Raw genomic sequence first — 17,854 nt, forward strand, 5'->3', positions numbered from 1 at the left:
CTCCCCCTCTCTCTCTCCCTCTCCCCCTCTCCCTCTCTCCCCTCTCCCCCTCTCTCTCTCCCTCTCCCCCTCTCTCTCTCTCCCTCTCCCCCTCTCCTCTCTCTCCCTCTCCCCCTCTCTCTCTCCCTCTCCCCTCTCTCTCTCCCCCTCTCTCCCTCTCCCCTCTCTCTCTCCCCCTCTCTCTCTCTCTCCTCTCTCCCTCTCCCCTCTCTCTCTTCCCTCTCTCCTCTCTCCCTCTCCCCCTTCTCTCTCATCCCCCCCCATCTTTCTTGCTAGTAAATAAAGAGACAGAGAGATGCAGGCCAGGAGAGCATGAAAGGGGGGTGGGAGGTGCAGCCCTGGTGCTAAGCCCCCAAGTGCTCTGGTGCCTGTGGACCTTGGGGGGGGGGACACAGGGACTCTGGAGATTAGGGGACATGGGGGCCCCTGAGGAGGTTGGGTAGACAGAGTGGGGGGAAGGGCCCCTGGGGGGGCACAGGGAGGTGGGGGGCACGGGGAGGAGGGGGGCACGGGGACATAGGGAGGTGGGGACACGGGGAGGAGGGGGACACGGGGACCTGGGGGAGATGGGGACGGGCCCTGGGGGAGACGCTGGGCAGCTGGGGGTCTCTCACCTGAGGGAAGTCCCTCTTTGGCAGGAAGCTCGGGGAGCTGCTGTAGCCGCCCTGGCCCACCAGGAACGAGGGGCTGAGGAAAGGGCTGGGGGAGACAGCACTGGTGGGGCGTGGGGACCCCCGGCCCGTAGTTCTCCAGGCAGGGGCGGGTGAGCTCCCACACGCTCTGCAAATCCTCAGCCTTCAATGCCCGGCCCGGCACCCCGCCCAGCCGGGAGACCCCCACTTGAGCCCCCCTGCACCCCAGTCCCAGCGCTCCGGCCCCTCCTAGGACCCCCATCTCCGACCCCCAGACAGAGAACTCACGCAGTGTGGCTGAAGGCTGGGTAGCTGGGTGGGAAGGGGCCGAGCCAAGGGTAGTGCAGCATGGAGCCCTGCAGAGAGGGGGCAGGTGAGGCACCAGGATGCCAGGACAACCCCCAGGCAGGGCTGCACCCCAGAGACGAGACACACGGGGAGACCACAGACGGACACGCTGCCCCTGAGGCTGCCATGCTGCCAGGCGGGGTCGGGGGCTCCGGGCCGGGGCTCACCTGCACGCCAGGGGGGCTGTAGATGAGGCTGCCCGTGGGGGGGGGCTCAGCCTGCGGAAACTCCCCCCCGTCCATGGCACCGGCTCACGGCCGCCCCACGGCCTCCAGCTCCGGCTCCGGCTTGGGGGGCACATCACCTCCTGGGGGGACGGGGGTTGAGGGGTTAGCAGGCTGCGGGCACCGGCCGAGGGGGGCTATGGTGCTGAGGGGTCAGGGTGCTGAGGGGTCAGGGTGCTGAGAGGTCAGGGTGCTGATGGGTCAGGGTGCTGAGAATCAGGGTGCTGACTGGTCAGGGTACTGAGGGTCAGGGTGCTGAGAGGTCAGGGTGCTGAGGGGTCAGGGTGCTGAGGGGGTCAGGGTGCTGAGGGTCAGGGTACTGAGGGGTCAGGGTGCTGAGGGTCAGGGTGCTGAGGGTCAGGGTGCTGAAGGTCAGGGTGCTGAGGGGTCAGGGTGCTGGGGGTCAGGGTGCTGAGGCTCAGGGTGCTGAGGGGTCAGGGTGCTGAGGGTCAGGGTGCTGAGGGGTAGGGTGCTGAGGGTCAGGGTGCTGAGACTCAGGGTGCTGAGGGGTCAGGGTGCTCAGGGTCAGGGTGCTGAGGGTCAGCGTGCTGATGGGTCAGGGTGCTGAGGGTCAGGGTGCTCAGGATCAGGGTGCTGAAGGTCAGGGTGCTGAGGGTCAGGGTGCTGAGGATCAGGGTGCTGAGGATCAGGGTGCTGAGGGGTCAGGGTGCTGAGGGTCAGGATGCTCAGGAGTCAGGGTGCTGAGGGTCAGGATGCTCAGGATCAGGGTGCTGAGGGGTCAGGGTGCTGAGGGTCAGGGTGCTGAGGGTCAGGGTGCTCAGGGTCAGGGTGCTGAGGGTCAGGGTGCTGAGGGGTCAGGGTGCTGAGAGGTCAGGGTGCTGATGGGTCAGGGTGCTGAGAATCAGGGTGCTGACTGGTCAGGGTACTGAGGGTCAGGGTGCTGAGAGGTCAGGGTGCTGAGGGGTCAGGGTGCTGAGGGTCAGGGTGCTGAGGGTCAGGGTACTGAGGGGTCAGGGTGCTCAGGGTCAGGTGCTGAGGGTCAGGGTGCTGAAGGTCAGGGTGCTGAGGGGTCAGGGTGCTGGGGTCAGGGTGCTGAGGCTCAGGGTGCTGAGGGTCAGGGTGCTGAGGGTCAGGGTGCTGAGGGGGGGTAGGGTGCTGAGGGTCAGGGTGCTGAGACTCAGGGTGCTGAGGGGTCAGGGTGCTCAGGGTCAGGGTGCTGAGGGTCAGCGTGCTGATGGGTCAGGGTGCTGAGGGTCAGGGTGCTCAGGATCAGGGTGCTGAAGGTCAGGGTGCTGAGGGTCAGGTGCTGAGGATCAGGGTGCTGAGGATCAGGGTGCTGAGGGGTCAGGGTGCTGAGGGGTCAGGATGCTCAGGGTCAGGGTGCTGAGGGGTCAGGATGCTCAGGATCAGGGTGCTGAGGGTCAGTGTGCTGAGGGTCAGGGTGCTGAGGGTCAGGGTGCTCAGGGTCAGGGTGCTCAGGGTCAGGGTGCTGAGGGTCAGGGTGCTGAGGGGTCAGGGTGCTGAGGGTCAGGGTGCTGATGGGTCAGTGTGCTGAGGGTCAGGGTGCTAACAGGTCAGGGTGCTAACAGGTCAGGGTGCTGAGGGTCAGGGTGCTGAGGGTCAGGGTGCTGAGGATCAGGGTGCTGAGGATCAGGGGTGCTGAGGGTCAGTGTGCTGAGGGGTCAGGGTGCTGAGGGTCAGGGTGCTGAGGGTCAGGGTGCTGATGGGTCAGTGTGCTGAGGGTCAGGGGTGCTGACGGGTCAGGGTGCTGACGGGTCAGGGTGCTGACGGGTCAGGGTGCTGAGGGTCAGGGTGCTGAGGGTCAGGGTGCTGAGAGGTCAGGGTGCTGAGGGTCAGGGTGCTGAGGATCAGGTTGCTGATGGGTCAGGGTGCTGAGGGGTCAGGGTGCTCAGGGTCAGGGTGCTGAGGGGTCAGGGTGCTGAGGGGTCAGGATGCTCAGGGTCAGGGTGCTGAGGGGTCAGGGTGCTGAGGGTCAGGGTGCTGAGGGTCAGGGTGCTCAGGGTCAGGGTGCTGAGGGTCAGGGTGCTGAGGGGTCAGGGTGCTGAGGGTCAGGGTGCTGATGGGTCAGTGTGCTGAGGGTCAGGTGCTAACAGGTCAGGGTGCTGAGGGTCAGGGTGCTGAGGGTCAGGGTGCTGAGGATCAGGGTGCTGAGGATCAGGGTGACTGAGGGTCAGTGTGCTGAGGGGTCAGGGTGCTGAGGGTCAGGGTGCTGATGGGTCAGTATGCTGAGGGTCAGGGTGCTGACAGGTCAGGGTGCTGAGGGTCAGGGTGCTGAGGGTCAGGGTGCTGAGGATCAGGGTGCTGAGGGTCAGGGTGCTGAGGGTCAGGGTGCTGATGGGTCAGGGTGCTGAGGGTCAGAGTGCTGAGGGTCAGGGTGCTGAGGGTCAGGGTGCTGAGGGGTCAGGGTGCTGAGGGTCAGGGTGCTGAGGGGTCAGTATGCTGACAGGTCAGAGTGCTGACAGGTCAGGGTGCTGAGGGTCAGGGTGCTGAGGGTCAGGGTGCTGAGGGTCAGGGTGCTGAGGATCAGGGTGCTAAGGGTCAGGGTGCTGAGGGTCAGGGTGCTGATGGGTCAGGGTGCTGAGGGTCAGGGTGCTGAGGGTCAGGGTGCTGAGGGTCAGGGTGCTGATGGGTCAGTGTGCTGAGGGTCAGGGTGCTGACGGGTCAGGGTGCTGATGGGTCAGGGTGCTGACGGGTCAGGATGCTGAGGGTCAGGGTGCTGAGGGTCAGTGTGCTGAGAGGTCAGGGTGCTGAGGGTCAGGGTGCTGAGGATCAGGTTGCTGATGGGTCAGGGTGCTGAGGGGTCAGGGTGCTCAGGGTCAGGGTGCTGAGGGGTCAGGGTGCTGAGAGGTCAGGGTGCTGATGGGTCAGGGTGCTGAGGATCAGGGTGCTGAGAGGTCAGGGTGCTGAGGGTCAGGGTGCTCAGGATCAGGGTGCTGAAGGTCAGGGTGCTGAGGGTCAGGGTGCTGAGGATCAGGGTGCTGAGGGGTCAGGGTGCTGATGGGTCAGGGTGCTGAGGGGTCAGGATGCTCAGGGTCAGGGTGCTGAGGGGTCAGGATGCTCAGGGTCAGGGTGCTGAGGGGTCAGGGGTGCTGAGGGTCAGGGTGCTGAGGGTCAGGGTGCTGAGGGTCAGGGTGCTGAGGGGTCAGTGTGCTGAGGGTCAGGGTGCTGACAGGTCAGGATGCTGAGGGTCAGGGTGCTGAGGGGTCAGGGTGCTGAGGGTCAGGGTGCTGATGGGTCAGTATGCTGAGGGTCAGGGTGCTGACAGGTCAGGGTGCTGAGGGTCAGGGTGCTTAGGGTCAGGGTGCTGAGGATCAGGGTGCTGAGGGTCAGGGTGCTGAGGGTCAGGGTGCTGATGGGTCAGGGTGCTGAGGGTCAGGGTGCTGAGGGTCAGGGTGCTGATGGGTCAGTGTGCTGAGGGTCAGGGTGCTGATGGGTCAGGGTGCTGATGGGTCAGGCTGCTGACGGGTCAGGGTGCTGAGGGTCAGGGTGCTCAGGGTCAGGGTGCTGACGGGTCAGGGTGCTGAGAGGTCAGGGTGCTGATGGGTCAGGGTGCTGAGGGTCAGGGTGCTGAGAGGTCAGGGTGCTGAGGGTCAGGGTGCTGAGGGTCAGTGTGCTGAGGGTCAGGTTGCTGATGGGTCCGGGTGCTGAGGCTCAGGGTGCTGAGAGGTCAGGTTGCTGAGGGGTCAGGGTGCTGAGGCTCAGGGTGCTGAGGGTCACGGTGCTGATGGGTCAGGGTGCTGAGGGTCATGGTGCTGACAGGTCAGGGTGCTCAGGGTCAGGGTGCTGAGGGTTAGGGTGGTGAGGGTTAGGGTGGTGAGGGTCAGGTTGCTGAGGGTTAGGGTGCTGAGAGGTCAGGGTGCTGAGGGTCAGGGTGCTGAGGGTCAGGTTGCTGATGGGTCAGGGTGCTGAGGGTCAGGAGGTGAGGGCAGGAGGTGAGGACTGAGGTGTGCAGGTTGCATTGTGGCCAGGGCTGGGGGCATTGGGTCTGGGGACAGAGGGGCCTTGGGCTGGTGGAATCCGGGCAGGCATGGGTGGGGGACGAGGGGCTCAGGGCCAGGTCGTGGGGTCAGAGGTCGGGGGAGACAGCACCCAGCGCTCTGTGGGCAGAGTCTTCACCAGGTGGGTCCCAGCTCTGGGCGGCACCGCCCAGTAGCCGGCTTCCAGGAAGGAGCTTGAGCACCTGGTCCGTGCCCCCCGCTGCTGTCTGTGCACTGAGGCCCAAACTCAAGGAAGCCCCCAAAGACCCAGCCGCCCAGAGGCTCAGAACCACAGTGCCAGGAGCCGGGCGGCAGCGCAGCAGGTTAAGTGCAGGTGGCACAAAGCCCAAGGACAGGCGTAAGGATCCCAGTTCGAGGCCCCAGATCCCCACCTGCAGGGGAGTCGCTTCACAGGCGGTGAAGCAGGTCTGCAGGGTTTCTCTCCCCGTCTCTGTCTTCCCCTCCTCTCTCCATTTCTCTCTGCCCTATCCAACAATAACATCAATAACAACAATAACTATGACAATAAAACAACAAAGGCAACAAAACGGAATAAACAGGTTTTTTTTTTTTTAATTTTAACATGGTCTGGGAGGTGGCGCAGTGGATAAGGCACTGGACTCTCCAGCTTGAGGTCCTAAATTCAATCCCCCGCAGCACATGTACCAGAGTGATGTCTGGTTCTTTTTCCTTTCTCATTAATAAATAAGTAGATTCATTTTTAAAAAATAATAAAACCAAAAAACCACAGGGCCATGTCTGGGGGGTACCCGAAGCGGAGAGCTGGTGGGGGTGCACAGTCCCGCGGGGAGGGGTCGCTCAAGGGTGAGTCCCAGTGACCCGCCGCTGAGTCAGAGTCGTAAAAGTTTACAGCACCCCACCTACAGCACCCCGCCTGCAGCAACCGGCCTGCAGCATCCCGCCTACAGCACCCCGCTTCTTGCAGCACCCTGCTTCTTGCAGCACCCCGCCTGCAGCACCCCACCTGCAACACCCCACCTGCAGCACCCCACTTCTGGCAGCACTCCACCTGCAGCTCCCTGCCTGCAGCACCCCACCTGCCAGCACCCAGCCTGCAGCACCCCGCCTGCAGCACCCCACCTGCAGCACGCCGCCTGATGCACCCCGCTTCTTGCAGCACCACCCAGCCTGCAGCCCCCGCCTGCAGCCCCCGCCTGCAGCACCCCACTTCTGGCAGCACTCCACCTGCAGCTCCCTGCCTGCAGCACCCCACCTGTAGCAGCCCTCTTGCAGCACCCCGCCTGCAGCACCCCACCTGCAGCTCCCTGCCTGCAGCACCCCGCTTCTTGCAGCACCCAGCCTGCAGCACCCCACCTGCAGCACCCCACCTGCGGCACCCCGCCTGCAGCACCCCGCCTGCAGCACCCCGCCTGCCAGCACCCCACCTGCAGCACCCAGCCTAAAGCACCCCACCTGCAGCATCCCAGTTCTGGCAGCACTCCACCTGCAGCTCCCTGTCTGCAGCACCCCGCTTCTTGCAGCACCCAGCCTGCAGCACCCTGCCTGCAGCACCCCGCCTGCAGCACCCCACTTCTGGCAGCACCCCGCCTGCAGCACCCCGCCTGCTGCACCCCGCCTGCCAGCACCCCACCTGCAGCACCCAGCCTAAAGCACCCCACCTGCAGCACCCCGCCTGCAAGCACCCCGCCTGCAGCACCCCGCCTGCAGCACCCCACTTCTGGCAGCACTCCCCTGCAGCACCCCTCCTGCAGCACCCCACTTCTGGCAGCATTCTACCTGCAGCACCCCGCCTGCAGCACCCCACCTGCAGCTCCCCGCCTGCAGCACCCCTCCTGCAGCACCCCACTTCTGGCAGCACTCTACCTGCAGCACCCCGCCTGCAGCACCCCACCTGCAGCTCCCCGCCTGCAGCACCCCACTTCTGGCAGCACCCCGCCTGCAGCACCCCACCTGCAGCTCCCCGCCTGCAGCACCCCGCCTGCAGCACCCCACTTCTGGCAGCACTCCACCTGCAGCACCCCGCCTGCAGCACCCCACTTCTGGCAGCACCCCACCTGCAGCACCCCGCCTGCAGCACCCCACCTGCAGCTCCCCACCTGCAGCTCCCCGCCTGCAGCACCCCGCCTGCAGCACCCCACTTCTGGCAGCACTCCCCTGCAGCACCCCTCCTGCAGCACCCCACTTCTGGCAGCACTCTACCTGCAGCACCCCGCCTGCAGCACCCCACTTCTGGCAGCACCCCACCTGCAGCACCCCGCCTGCAGCACCCCACCTGCAGCTCCCCGCCTGCAGCACCCCACTTCTGGCAGCACTCCTCCTGCAGCACCCCACTTCTGGCAGCACTCTACCTGCAGCACCCCGCCTGCAGCACCCCACCTGCAGCTCCCCGCCTGCAGCACCCCGCCTGCAGCACCCCACTTCTGGCAGCACTCCACCTGCAGCACCCCGCCTGCAGCACCCCACCTGCAGCTCCCCGCCTGCAGCACCCCGCCTGCAGCACCCCACTTCTGGCAGCACTCCACCTGCAACACCCCACCTGCAGCACTCCACCTGCAGCACCCCACCTGCAGCACCCCGCCTGCAGCACCCCACTTCTGGCAGCACTCCCCTGCAGCACCCCTCCTGCAGCACCCCACTTCTGGCAGCACTCTACCTGCAGCACCCCGCCTGCAGCACCCCACCTGCAGCTCCCCGCCTGCAGCACCCCACTTCTGGCAGCACTCCACCTGCAGCACCCCGCCTGCAGCACCCCACCTGCAGCACCCCGCCTGCAGCACCCCACCTGCAGCTCCCCGCCTGCAGCACCCCACTTCTGGCAGCACTCTACCTGCAGCACCCCGCCTGCAGCACCCCACTTCTGGCAGCACTCTACCTGCAGCACCCCGCCTGCAGCACCCCACTTCTGGCAGCATTCTACCTGCAGCACCCCTCCTGCAGCACCCCACTTCTGGCAGCACTCCACCTGCAGCACCCCGCCGGCAGCTCCCCACTTCTGGCAGCACTCCACCTGCAGCACCCCGCCGGCAGCTCCCCACTTCTCGCAGCCTCTGACCGGCCGGCCGGGATGGGGTGGGGGGCGCACCCAGCCGGCACAGACAGGCACAACCCCCTGCACCCAAAGTGGGTGACGCGGGACATCGCCGGGGGTCCACCGCACCCTGCACCCATCCCGCCCGGAGCGGACGCCCACCCGGGGGTCCCCAGCTCCCGGAGGGTCGGCGGGTGCCAGCGGCGCGGACCCCCGCGGCCCCACCCATGGGTGCTGGGCAAGGGGTGTGGACGCTGCCCCCCGGCCCCCGGCCCCCGCACCCCGAGGCGGGGGGCACCCCGGACACCCCAGAGGTCGCGAAGCCGCGGGCAGGGGGTCGCGGGGTGGGGGTCAGGGGTCAGGGGTCGGCCGCCCGCCCGCCCGCCCGCCCGCCCGCCACCCACGCGGCCGCAGGGACGCCTCCCGGGCGGGCGGGGCGGCAGGAAGGACATTCCGGGAGCGGCCGCCCCAGTTCTGGGAAGCAGGAGTCGGGGTGTCCCCGCCACCGCCACACGCCCACTTCCTTCTGTGCGGAGGGTCGGGCCGGGCCGCCTGGGCGGGGGGATCGGGGGTCCGGGGTCGGGGGTCGGGGGTCGGAGAGCGCGCTCAGCCGCCCCTGCCCGGCCGGGGACGCCCCCGGGCCCCCCAAAGCGGGGTCCCCGTCCAGCCCCCAGCACCGGCGGGGCCCAGAAAAGGGGGTCCCCGCGCCTGGGGTCAGAGGTCACACGGAAAGGGGCGGCGGGGCCCCGGGTTCGGCTCGGACGGAGGGGCGGAGGGACGGAGGGACGGAGGGACGGAGGGAGGGGCGCGTCAGGGGCCCCGGAGCGGGGCTGCGGGCCCGGGTCCCGCGCCACGGCGGGTCCAAGTTCACGAGGAGGCGGGGTCGCAGCGGGCGGCAGGGGCCAAGTTCTGGCAGGAGGCGGGGTCGGGGGTCGGAGGTCGGGGGTCGGGGGTCAAGGCTCACGGCGACGGGGGGGGGTGGGGGAGAGTCGCCGGAAGAGGGGCCGACCCCGCCCGGGACTCCGGGACTCCGGGACCTCGCACCCCGCGCAACCCGGGAGGCCGGGGCCGGGGCTCCGGCGGGCGCGCTCACCTCGGACCCGGGACCTGCCGGCGCGGAGCCCCGTGGCGTCTCGGCGTCTCCGCGATCGGCGGCGGCCGCGCTCACTTCCGGGTCTCGGCCGCCATCTTGGGGGCCCCGCGCGCTTCCGGTCACGCGGTGGGGGCGGGGCCCCGGGGCGGGGTCTCCCGGCGCGATCGTGCGATTGGCGGCCGCGGCCGGCGGTGGGCGGGGCCCCCGGGCAGCTGGAAACCGGGCCTCCGGCGCAGGGCCCGCGCTCGGCGCTGTCGCGGGTTCGAGTCCCTCCTGCCTGCCGGGCCGGCCGGCCTCCGTTTCCTCCTCTGCGGTGCGGGCCCGCCCCGCCCCGCCCCGCCCCGCCCCGCCCCGCCCTTGGCCTTTTTATCTCCGAGGGACAGAAACTCGGGGGTCGGGAAGAGAGCGGCGGGGGTGGCGCGCCCGTTACAATGCGCGCGCAAGTCTGCGGGTGTCTGCCTCCCCTTCCTCTCAGTGCCCGCCTCTGTCCTATAAATAAATACAGACAGCTGAAGAAATGAAATAATTATACTTTTGAGAAGAGGGACCTGCAGCCCTGCTTGAACATTTGTGAAGGTTTCCGCCTGCAGGTGGGGACCGGGGGCTTGAACCCGGGCCCTTGTGCACTTAACCAGGTGCATCACCTCCTGGCCCCTGGACAGGTTTTTTGTTGTTGTTGTTGTTAAGTTTTGCCTTTTTTTTTTTTTTTTTTTTTTTTAGATCTTATTTATTAATGAGAAGGAACCAGATGTCACTCTGGCACAGGTGCTGCGGGGGATCGAACTCAGGACCTCATGCTTGAGAGTCCAAAGCTTTATCACTGATTTTTTGTTTTTGTTTTTTAATTCAGAGAAAGCGACAGAGAGAGAGGAGAGAGGTGGCAGCCCCCACCCCCCCCCCAGGGCCACAGCACCGCCCATAGGTGCCAGGGCCCAGGGTCCCCGCTGGTGCCACCCGCACCTGGCCGCCCACCAGCCACACTCTTCCTGCGGGCACAGGGGCGCAGCTGGCAACTGGGGCTTCTGTTCAGTCTGGAGGTGCCCAGAGCAGGAAGCCCTCGGGCAGGACCCCCGATCTGGGAGGGGTGCACCCGCCACCCTGCCTCAGGGCGTCAGGGCCCAGGTGCAAATGTCTGGAATATTCCGGAAGAGGGCAGGCGGTGCCTTCAGTGGCTGGTCCAGGCAGGTCCCCTCGGAGCCACCTCCCGTGCCCAGCTGTACCCCACCTCCCGTCACAGCACCTCTGGCAACCCCCCAGCTGTCTCCATCCCTCTCCGGGTCACCCTGGTTCCAGCCTCCCCACGCCCCTAGTGGTGGAGCTGGACTGTGTCCCTCTGCTCCTCTGTCTCTGGGTAAAAATAATGAAAAATTCAGCCCGGGGACATCAACAACACGGTGCAAACTAGGCTCCCCAACCCCCAGCCCAAATAAATAAAAACTAAAAATAAAAGTGGGTGGCAGGGGTGGTACACCTGGTCGAGCGCACGTGCTACGGTGCGCCAGGACCCCATCCCCACCTGCAGGGGGGAAGCCTCACGGCGGAGCAGGGCTGCAAGGATCTCTCCCTCCCTCCCAGTTTCTTTCTGTCTCTACCCAGTAAGTAAGTTCAATTAAATGTTTTTATATCTTTTTATTTGTTGGATAGACACAGCCAGAAATCCAGAGGAAGGGGGAGAGAGAGAGGGAGAGAGAGACACCTGCAGCCCAGTGAGGTTTCCCCCCTGCAGGTGGGGACTGGGGTCTCGAACCCTAGTCCTTGAGCGATGTAATGTGAGCGCTCAACCAGGTCCCAGCTCCGCTACCACTTGGCCCCTCATTACGTGTTTTCAAAAGTGTGAAAAGGTGGTCCCGGGAGGTGGCGCAGTGGTGAGGCTTTGGACTCTCAAGCGTGAGGTCCTGAGTTCGATCCCCAGCAGCACGTGTGCCAGAGTGATGTCTGGTTCTTTCTCTCTCCGCCTTCTTTTCTCATTAATAAATAAATAAAATCTTTTAAAAAAATGTAAAAGGGGGGAGTCGGGCGGTAGTACAGCAGTTTAAGCGCACGGGGCGCAAAGCGCAAGGATAGGTGTGAGTGTCCCTGTTTGAGCCCTTGGCTCCCCACCTGTGAAGCAGGTCTGCAGCTGTCTGTCTTTCTCTCCCCCTCTCTGTCTTCCCTCCGCTCTCCATTTCTCGGTCCTATCCAACAACGACTAGAACAACAATAACAACTACAGCAACAATAAAAACAGCAAGGGCAACAAAAAGGAAATAAATAGGGAGTCAGGCGGCAGCGCAGCGGGTTAAGCGCAGGTGGCGCAAAGCACAAGGACCGGCTCCCGGTTCGAGCCCCCGGCTCCCCACCTGCAGGGGAGTCGCTTCCCAGGCGGTGAAGCAGGTCTGCAGGTGTCTGTCTTTCTCTCCCCCTCTCTGTCTTCCCCTCCTCTCTCCATTTCTCTCTGTCCTATCCAACAACAAACAACATTAACAACAACAATAACCACAACAAGGGCAACAAAAGGGGGGGGGAGGAATGGCCTCCAGGAGCGGTGGATTCATGGTGCAGGCACCGAGCCCCAGCAATAACCCTGGAGGCAAAAAAAAAAAAAGTGTAAAAGAGGGGGTCCGGCGGTGGCGCAGCGGGTTAAGCGCAGGTGGCGCAAAGCGCAAGGACCGGCATAAGGATCCCGGTTCGAGCCCCCGGCTCCCCACCTGCAGGGACGTCGCTTCCCAGGCGGTGAAGCAGGTCTGCAGGTGTCTGTCTTTCTCTCCCCCTCTCTGTCGTCCCCTCCTCTCTCCATTTCTCTCTGTCCTGTCCAACAATAATGACATCAATAATAATTACAACAATGAAACAACAAGGGCAACAAAAGGGAATAAATGCATATTTCTTTAAAGACTGTAAAAGAGGAGCAAGGTGGTGGGGCACCTGGTTGAGCGCACACGTTACAATGCACAAGGACGCAGGTTCAAGCCCCCAGTCCCACCTGCATTGGGGAAAGCTTCACGAGTTGAAGCAGGGCTGCGGGTGTCTCTCTGTCTCTCTCCCTGTCTGGCTCCCCCACCCCTCTCGGTTTCTCTCTGTCTCTGTTTATTATAATAATAATAATAAATAATAGTAAAGAAACAGAAAGGAGGGCGTACGCCAGGAGGAGGCGCTGTGGACAGAGAGCAGGACTCTCATGCCTGAGGCCCTGGGTCCCGGTCACGGCGTCACAGGTGCCAGAGGGGTGCCCTTCTCTCTCTCGTCCTGGCCCTTGGTAGCCTGTGCACTCTGCCAGCGGAGCTATCTCCCCAGGCCCCAAGTCTTTCCCCTCTTGTGTCACACACTGCTGCCACTAGTCAGAGACGTGATGGGAGAGACATGCAGCCCAGCCCACCATCCACCGAGCTTCTGCTGGTGCTGTGCAGGGTCCTCCCATGCGGTGCCCATCTGGGTACCAGGGTGCCACACCCAGCAAGGCGGGTGCTCTGGGTGGGGTGGGGGGTGGGGGTGAGCGGCCCCTGGCCCTGAGGGCCTCGGCAAGTCACTCCAGGGAAGACAGAAAGGGAAGGGGGCACAGGGGACACGGTGGAGGTGCCTGGGCCATTAGTCACTGGGGGTTTCCAGAGATGGCGGGAGGTCTGGGGGTGCCAAGGCCCGGGGTGGGGGCACGTCCCGGCCTCCTTCAACTTCCCCCTGGTAGGCGGGTTGCAGGGTGCGCTCGAGAATGACCCTGTGACCCCCGGGTCCAGGGTGGTGAGGGTGTTGCGCCCACCCCTGCCCCCCAGGGTTTGCATTTAATGGGTGAATTTCCTCGGCAGAGACAGAGACAAGCACAGACTGACGGGCGGGGCTGGAACCTGGGGCCTCAGCCTCTCACCTCCTGGGCACCCTGAGCGTTTGTTACGTCTCTTTTCTTTCCAGAGCCAATGCCACAGGCCGGTGTGATCTCCCAGCCCCGAGGGCCACTGTTGCCTTCACAAAGAGAGACAGCACAGCACCAGAGCTTCCCCAGGCGCCGGGGGCCTCTTCCCTGTGGTGCTGGGGTTCTAACCCAGGGCCTCTCATCCCCACGTCCGAGAGGCGTGATCTCCCGACCAGGCTATTTCCCAGGGTCAGTAGAGACCAGGTGGAACTGGGGACCCACCCAGGCTGCTGAAAGGCAAGCCTTTCTCTAAGCGTATTATTATTGTTGTTGTTGTTGTTGTTATTATTATTATTTTGCCTTCAGAGTTATGGCGGGGGTTTGGTGCCGGCAATAGGAACCCGGTGCTCCTAGTGGTCCCCTCCCTTTTTTTCTTTTCCCATTTTATTGGATAGGACAGAGAAAGTGAGAGAGGAGGGGAGCCAGAGAGGGGAAGAGACAGAGAGACACCTGCAGCCCTGCCTGGCAGCCCGTGAAGCACCCTCGCCCTCACCCGCAGGTGGGGGGCGGGGCTCACACCCGGATCCTTGCGCTTAGTGCTATGTGCACTCAGCCCAGTGCGCCCCGCCGGCCGGCCGGCCCCCTCAGCTTCTCTCCAGGGCTTTGATTTATCAGGGGGGACACTGCCCTGGGGCTGGAGCTCGGGATCAGCTCTGCAAGTCTGGCGCTCCCGTCCCTGAGCCGCCTCCCAGCCAGAGAGAGAGAGACAGACAGAGAGAGACAGAGACGGGTGGAGGGAGAAGCCTACAGTTGCGGGGCACGTGACACCAGGGATCGAACCCAGGGCCACCGTCAGAGAGTCCAGCGCATACCTCCTGCCTCCGCCCCCCCAGTGGATTCAGACCCTTGACCCACAGTCCCAAGTGGGAAGCGCACAGAAACAGGTGCCCGAGGCGGGTCCAGGGTGGGGCCCATCTGCGGGGGGGGGGGGGGCTGTCTTGTGGCCCCCTCAGCCTCCCAGGCAGGCCCTTCTTTCTGGGGAGACAGACAGGGCTAAGGGTGCTGGCAGGTATGCCAGCAGGGACTGGCCACTTCCTGCTTCCCAGGCTCTGGAAAACCCCACAGCCAGCGCCACCTCCTCCAGGCTGTCCCCAGGCTTGAGACCCGACCACTTCTCCTTTCAGGGTCCACTTCCCCTCATTGCCCCGTGCCGCCGCCTCCCTCCCTCCCTCCCTCCCTGCTGCCTCCCCCCACCGCCCCGCTGGCCCCAGGTGGGAGGGGAAACTGAGGCAGGGCAGTGGGGAGGGCTCTCTCGGCCTGGCTGTCCTCCTCCCTGTCTCTAGCTCTCTCTCCCTCTGTCCTGGTTGGTTCTTCCCCCACTCTTCTTCTCTCCTGTCTCTGGGTCTCTCTGTGTCCCTGTCTCTGCTTCTTCCCCCCTGGGCTGCCTCCCTCTCTGTCTCTGCCTTTGCCTCTGGGTCTCTATCTTCTTCCTCTGTCTCTCCCTATTTCTGCATCTCTCCTGTCTCTCTCTCTTTGACCCCCACCTCCGGCTGGCTCCCTCCGTCTGTCTCTCACCATTTCTGTCCCTGATCTCTGCCTCTGTCCTCCTCTTCCCGCCTGTCTCTGTCTCTGTCTCTCTGGCCCTCCCCGGGCCCCAGGCGCACCTGTCCTCGGCGGGGGCTCCGGGCTCCGCGTCCAGCTCCGACCCTGGGCCCTGGGCCCGCGCCGGCCCCTGGGCACTGTGGCTCCACCAGCGGCGGCCAACCCGTCCGACGGGTTTGCGCGGACCCGCCCGCCACCCGCCTTCCGCCTCTCCGCCCAGGCTCCCAGGGCCACGTGTGACCCAGGGGGGCAGGGCTGGGGGCGCCCCTGGCTGCCGGGGTCCTGGGGTCCTGGGGGGGAGGCTGAAGATGGGACGGCCCCCCCCACTCAGCTGTGGATGCTTCTGCATGGAGGGTCATGGGGGGGGGGCAGGCTCAGTCATGGCCAAGGGCGCAGCACCACCTCCTACAGATGGGGGTGGTCCCGGGGTGTCCCTGGGGGGGGGGGAACTGATGCCCAAGCCAGTCAGAGAGGAAGGGCACCCGCCTGGCTTTGTCCCTGGAGGGCTGAGGGGGAGAGAGGTCAGGGGGTCTGGGGCGCACCCCAGGGTGAGTGCTGGGAGGCAACTGGCCCCCTGCCTGCCTGGCGTCCCTGACCCTGGGACTTCCTCGCCCTGCATCTCCACCTGCCATTCCCGGCTCTGCTGGCTGGGAAATTCCCGCCCCTGTGAGTCAGCCCAGGGCTCACCCAGGGGTGGGGGGTGCTGGGACCCCATGGGGGAGGAACCCGGCTCCCTCCCCAGCTCAGGTGGGGGTGGGGCGCCAGGCTGCCACCAGGGCACTGGAGGTGGGTGGGTGTGGGCCCAGCTATGGAAGGACTGGTGGGGAGGGCCGGGAGGCGCCTCTGTGTAGACACACCCACCACCATGCTGGAGGCCCTGGGTTCCAGACCCAGGGAGCAGCACCCAGGGAGCTCCGTGGTTGGGGAGAGACCCTGGGGTCTTTCTTTTCTGTCTGTCTCCTTTCTTTCTCACACAAAATAAAAAGTGGAGGAGGGCTGGGAGATGGGTCACCCTGGGTGTTTTCCCCTTTTTTCTTCTTTTAAAATTATCTTTTTTCTTTCTTTCCTTTGTTGTTGTTGTAGTTATTATTGTTGCTGTTGATGTCGTCGTTGTTGGGTAGGACAGAGAGAGGTGGAGAGAGGGGAAGACAGAGAGGGGGAGAGAAAGACAGACACCTGCAGACCTGCTTCACCGCCTGGGAAGCGACTCCCCTGCAGGTGGGGAGCCAGGGGCTCGAACCGGGATCCTTACGCCGGTCCTTGTGCTTTGCGCCACCTGCGCTTAACCCGCTGCGCCACCGCCCGACTCTCTTTTATTTCTTCTTTAAATGTGTGCTATTATTTAGAGACAGAGAAAAATAGAGAGGAGGGAAGGGGAGAGGGAGAGGGAGAGAGACTCCTGCAGCCCTGCTGCCCCACTCAGGAAGCTTTCCCCCGCAACCCTCGAACCCGGGTGCTTGCACATTGTAATGTGAGCACTCAGCCAGGTGTGCCACGGCCTGGTCCCCTTTTCTCTTGATTTATTTATTTAACATTTATTTTCCCTTTTGTTGCCTTTGTTTTTTCATTGTTGTTGTAGTTATTATTGTTGCTGTTGATGTCGTCGTTGTTGGGTAGGACAGAGAGAGGTGGAGAGAGGGGAAGACAGAGAGGGGGAGAGAAAGACAGACACCTGCAGACCTGCTTCACCGCCTGGGAAGCGACTCCCCTGCAGGTGGGGAGCCGGGGCTCGAACCGGGATCCTTATGGGTCCTTGCGCTCAACCCGCCCCTCTTCTCTTTTTGAGTCTCAGAGAGGGAGGGAGTGGCTGGAGCGGTCCACGGTGGTCTCCTGTGAGGCCTGGGGCTCCAACATAGGTCCCTGCACACATGAAAGTGTGCATTCTGCTAGGTGGACTGTCTCCCTGCTGAGCTCCGGCTATGGTGGTGCTGGGGCTTGAACCTGGGGCTTCAGAGCCTCCTGCAGGAGAGTCTCGTTGCCGAACCATCATGCTGTCTCCTCAGCTGTACTACTATTATTATTATTAATTTCCCCAAAGCTCTGCTGAGCTCTGGTGGATGGTGATGCTGGGACTTGAACCCAGGACCTTGGAGCCTCAGGCAGGAGAATCTTTTGAATAACCATTGTGCTGCCACCCTGGCCTAAATACCCTTTATTTCATTTATAGACAGAGATAGAGAGGCAGAGAGAGAGAGCGCCCAGCCCCAAAGCTCCCGCCAAAGCCAAAGGGCAGCAGGCCGGGCCCCAACATGGGTCACACAGAGGGCACAGCGACGCACTGTCCAGGTGAACTGTTCCACTGGGGCAGGCCAGGAGCTCAGTCACACACCTGAGGTTCTGGCTCTGCAGGAGAGAGGGGTGGGGGAGAAAGAGGGAGCCGGGCGGTGGCGCAGCGGGTGAAGCGCAGGTGGCGCAAAGCACAAGGACCGGCGTGAGGGTCCCGGTTCGAGCCCCCGGCTCCCCACCTGCAGGGGAGTTGCTTCCCAGGCGGTGAAGCAGGTCTGCAGGTGTCTGTCTTTCTCTCCCCCTGTCTTCCCCTCCTCTCTCCATGTCTCTCTGTCCTGTCCAACGACGACGATGACGACATCAATAACAACAATAACTACAACAATAAAAAAACAAGGGCAACAAAAAGGAAACTAATAAATCTTAAAAAGCAAGCAAGCGAGCAGGGGAGGCCCGGGAGGCGGTGCAGTGGCTAAAGCGCTGGGCTGGCAGCAGGAGGCCCTGACAGCACACAGCAGCACACAGACCAGACTGCCCTCTGCTTCTCTCTCTCTTCTATCACTTCTCATGAACAAATAAATAAAATCTAGAGAGAGAAAAAGGAATATTAAGATACTTAAAAAAAAAACAGGGAAAGGGGCAGGGGTGCCGAGTGGTGTCCACCTGGCTGAGCGCACACGCTACAGGGCACAAGGACCCAGGTTCAAGCCCCTGGACCTCAACTGCAGGGGCGCTTCACAAGTAGTGAAGCAGGGCTGCAAGCGTCTCCGTCTCTCTCCCTCTGTCTCCCCCTTCCCTCTCGAGTTCTGTTTCTTTTTTCTTGTTTTTTTTTTTTTTTCTTTTTTGCCTCCAGGGTTATCGCCGGGGCTCAGTGTCTGCACCGTGAATCCACTGCTCCTGGAGGCCATTTTTTTCCCTTTTTGTTACCCTGGTTGTT

At 63.6% G+C, this 17,854-nt stretch overlaps 2 protein-coding genes across 2 annotated transcripts in view; both read right to left on the minus strand.

Annotated features, from left to right (window-relative positions):
- Positions 1–9,405, minus strand: part of SBNO2 (strawberry notch homolog 2) — a 12,379-nt gene extending 2,974 nt beyond the window's left edge. Inside the window, exons 1-4 of the mRNA XM_060182226.1 lie at positions 9,267–9,405; positions 1,148–1,287; positions 921–988; positions 477–699 (exon numbers count right to left, since the gene is read on the minus strand). Of these exons, the coding sequence (XP_060038209.1) occupies positions 477–699; positions 921–988; positions 1,148–1,222 (366 nt within the window). The 5' untranslated portion in view covers positions 1,223–1,287; positions 9,267–9,405. The remainder of the gene's footprint in view (positions 1–476; positions 700–920; positions 989–1,147; positions 1,288–9,266) is intronic.
- The window catches only part of LOC132535622 (collagen alpha-1(I) chain-like), a 20,460-nt gene continuing 4,304 nt past the window's right edge, over positions 1,699–17,854 (minus strand). The window contains exons 4-13 of the mRNA XM_060182227.1: positions 14,754–14,981; positions 12,839–12,957; positions 10,227–10,364; positions 8,983–9,478; positions 8,694–8,881; positions 3,278–3,349; positions 2,749–2,824; positions 2,519–2,654; positions 2,398–2,471; positions 1,699–1,858 (exon numbers count right to left, since the gene is read on the minus strand). Of these exons, the coding sequence (XP_060038210.1) occupies positions 1,699–1,858; positions 2,398–2,471; positions 2,519–2,654; positions 2,749–2,824; positions 3,278–3,349; positions 8,694–8,881; positions 8,983–9,478; positions 10,227–10,364; positions 12,839–12,957; positions 14,754–14,981 (1,687 nt within the window). The remainder of the gene's footprint in view (positions 1,859–2,397; positions 2,472–2,518; positions 2,655–2,748; positions 2,825–3,277; positions 3,350–8,693; positions 8,882–8,982; positions 9,479–10,226; positions 10,365–12,838; positions 12,958–14,753; positions 14,982–17,854) is intronic.

Source organism: Erinaceus europaeus, chromosome 23, assembly GCF_950295315.1.
Source record: "Erinaceus europaeus chromosome 23, mEriEur2.1, whole genome shotgun sequence".
Lineage (NCBI taxonomy): Eukaryota > Metazoa > Chordata > Mammalia > Eulipotyphla > Erinaceidae > Erinaceus > Erinaceus europaeus.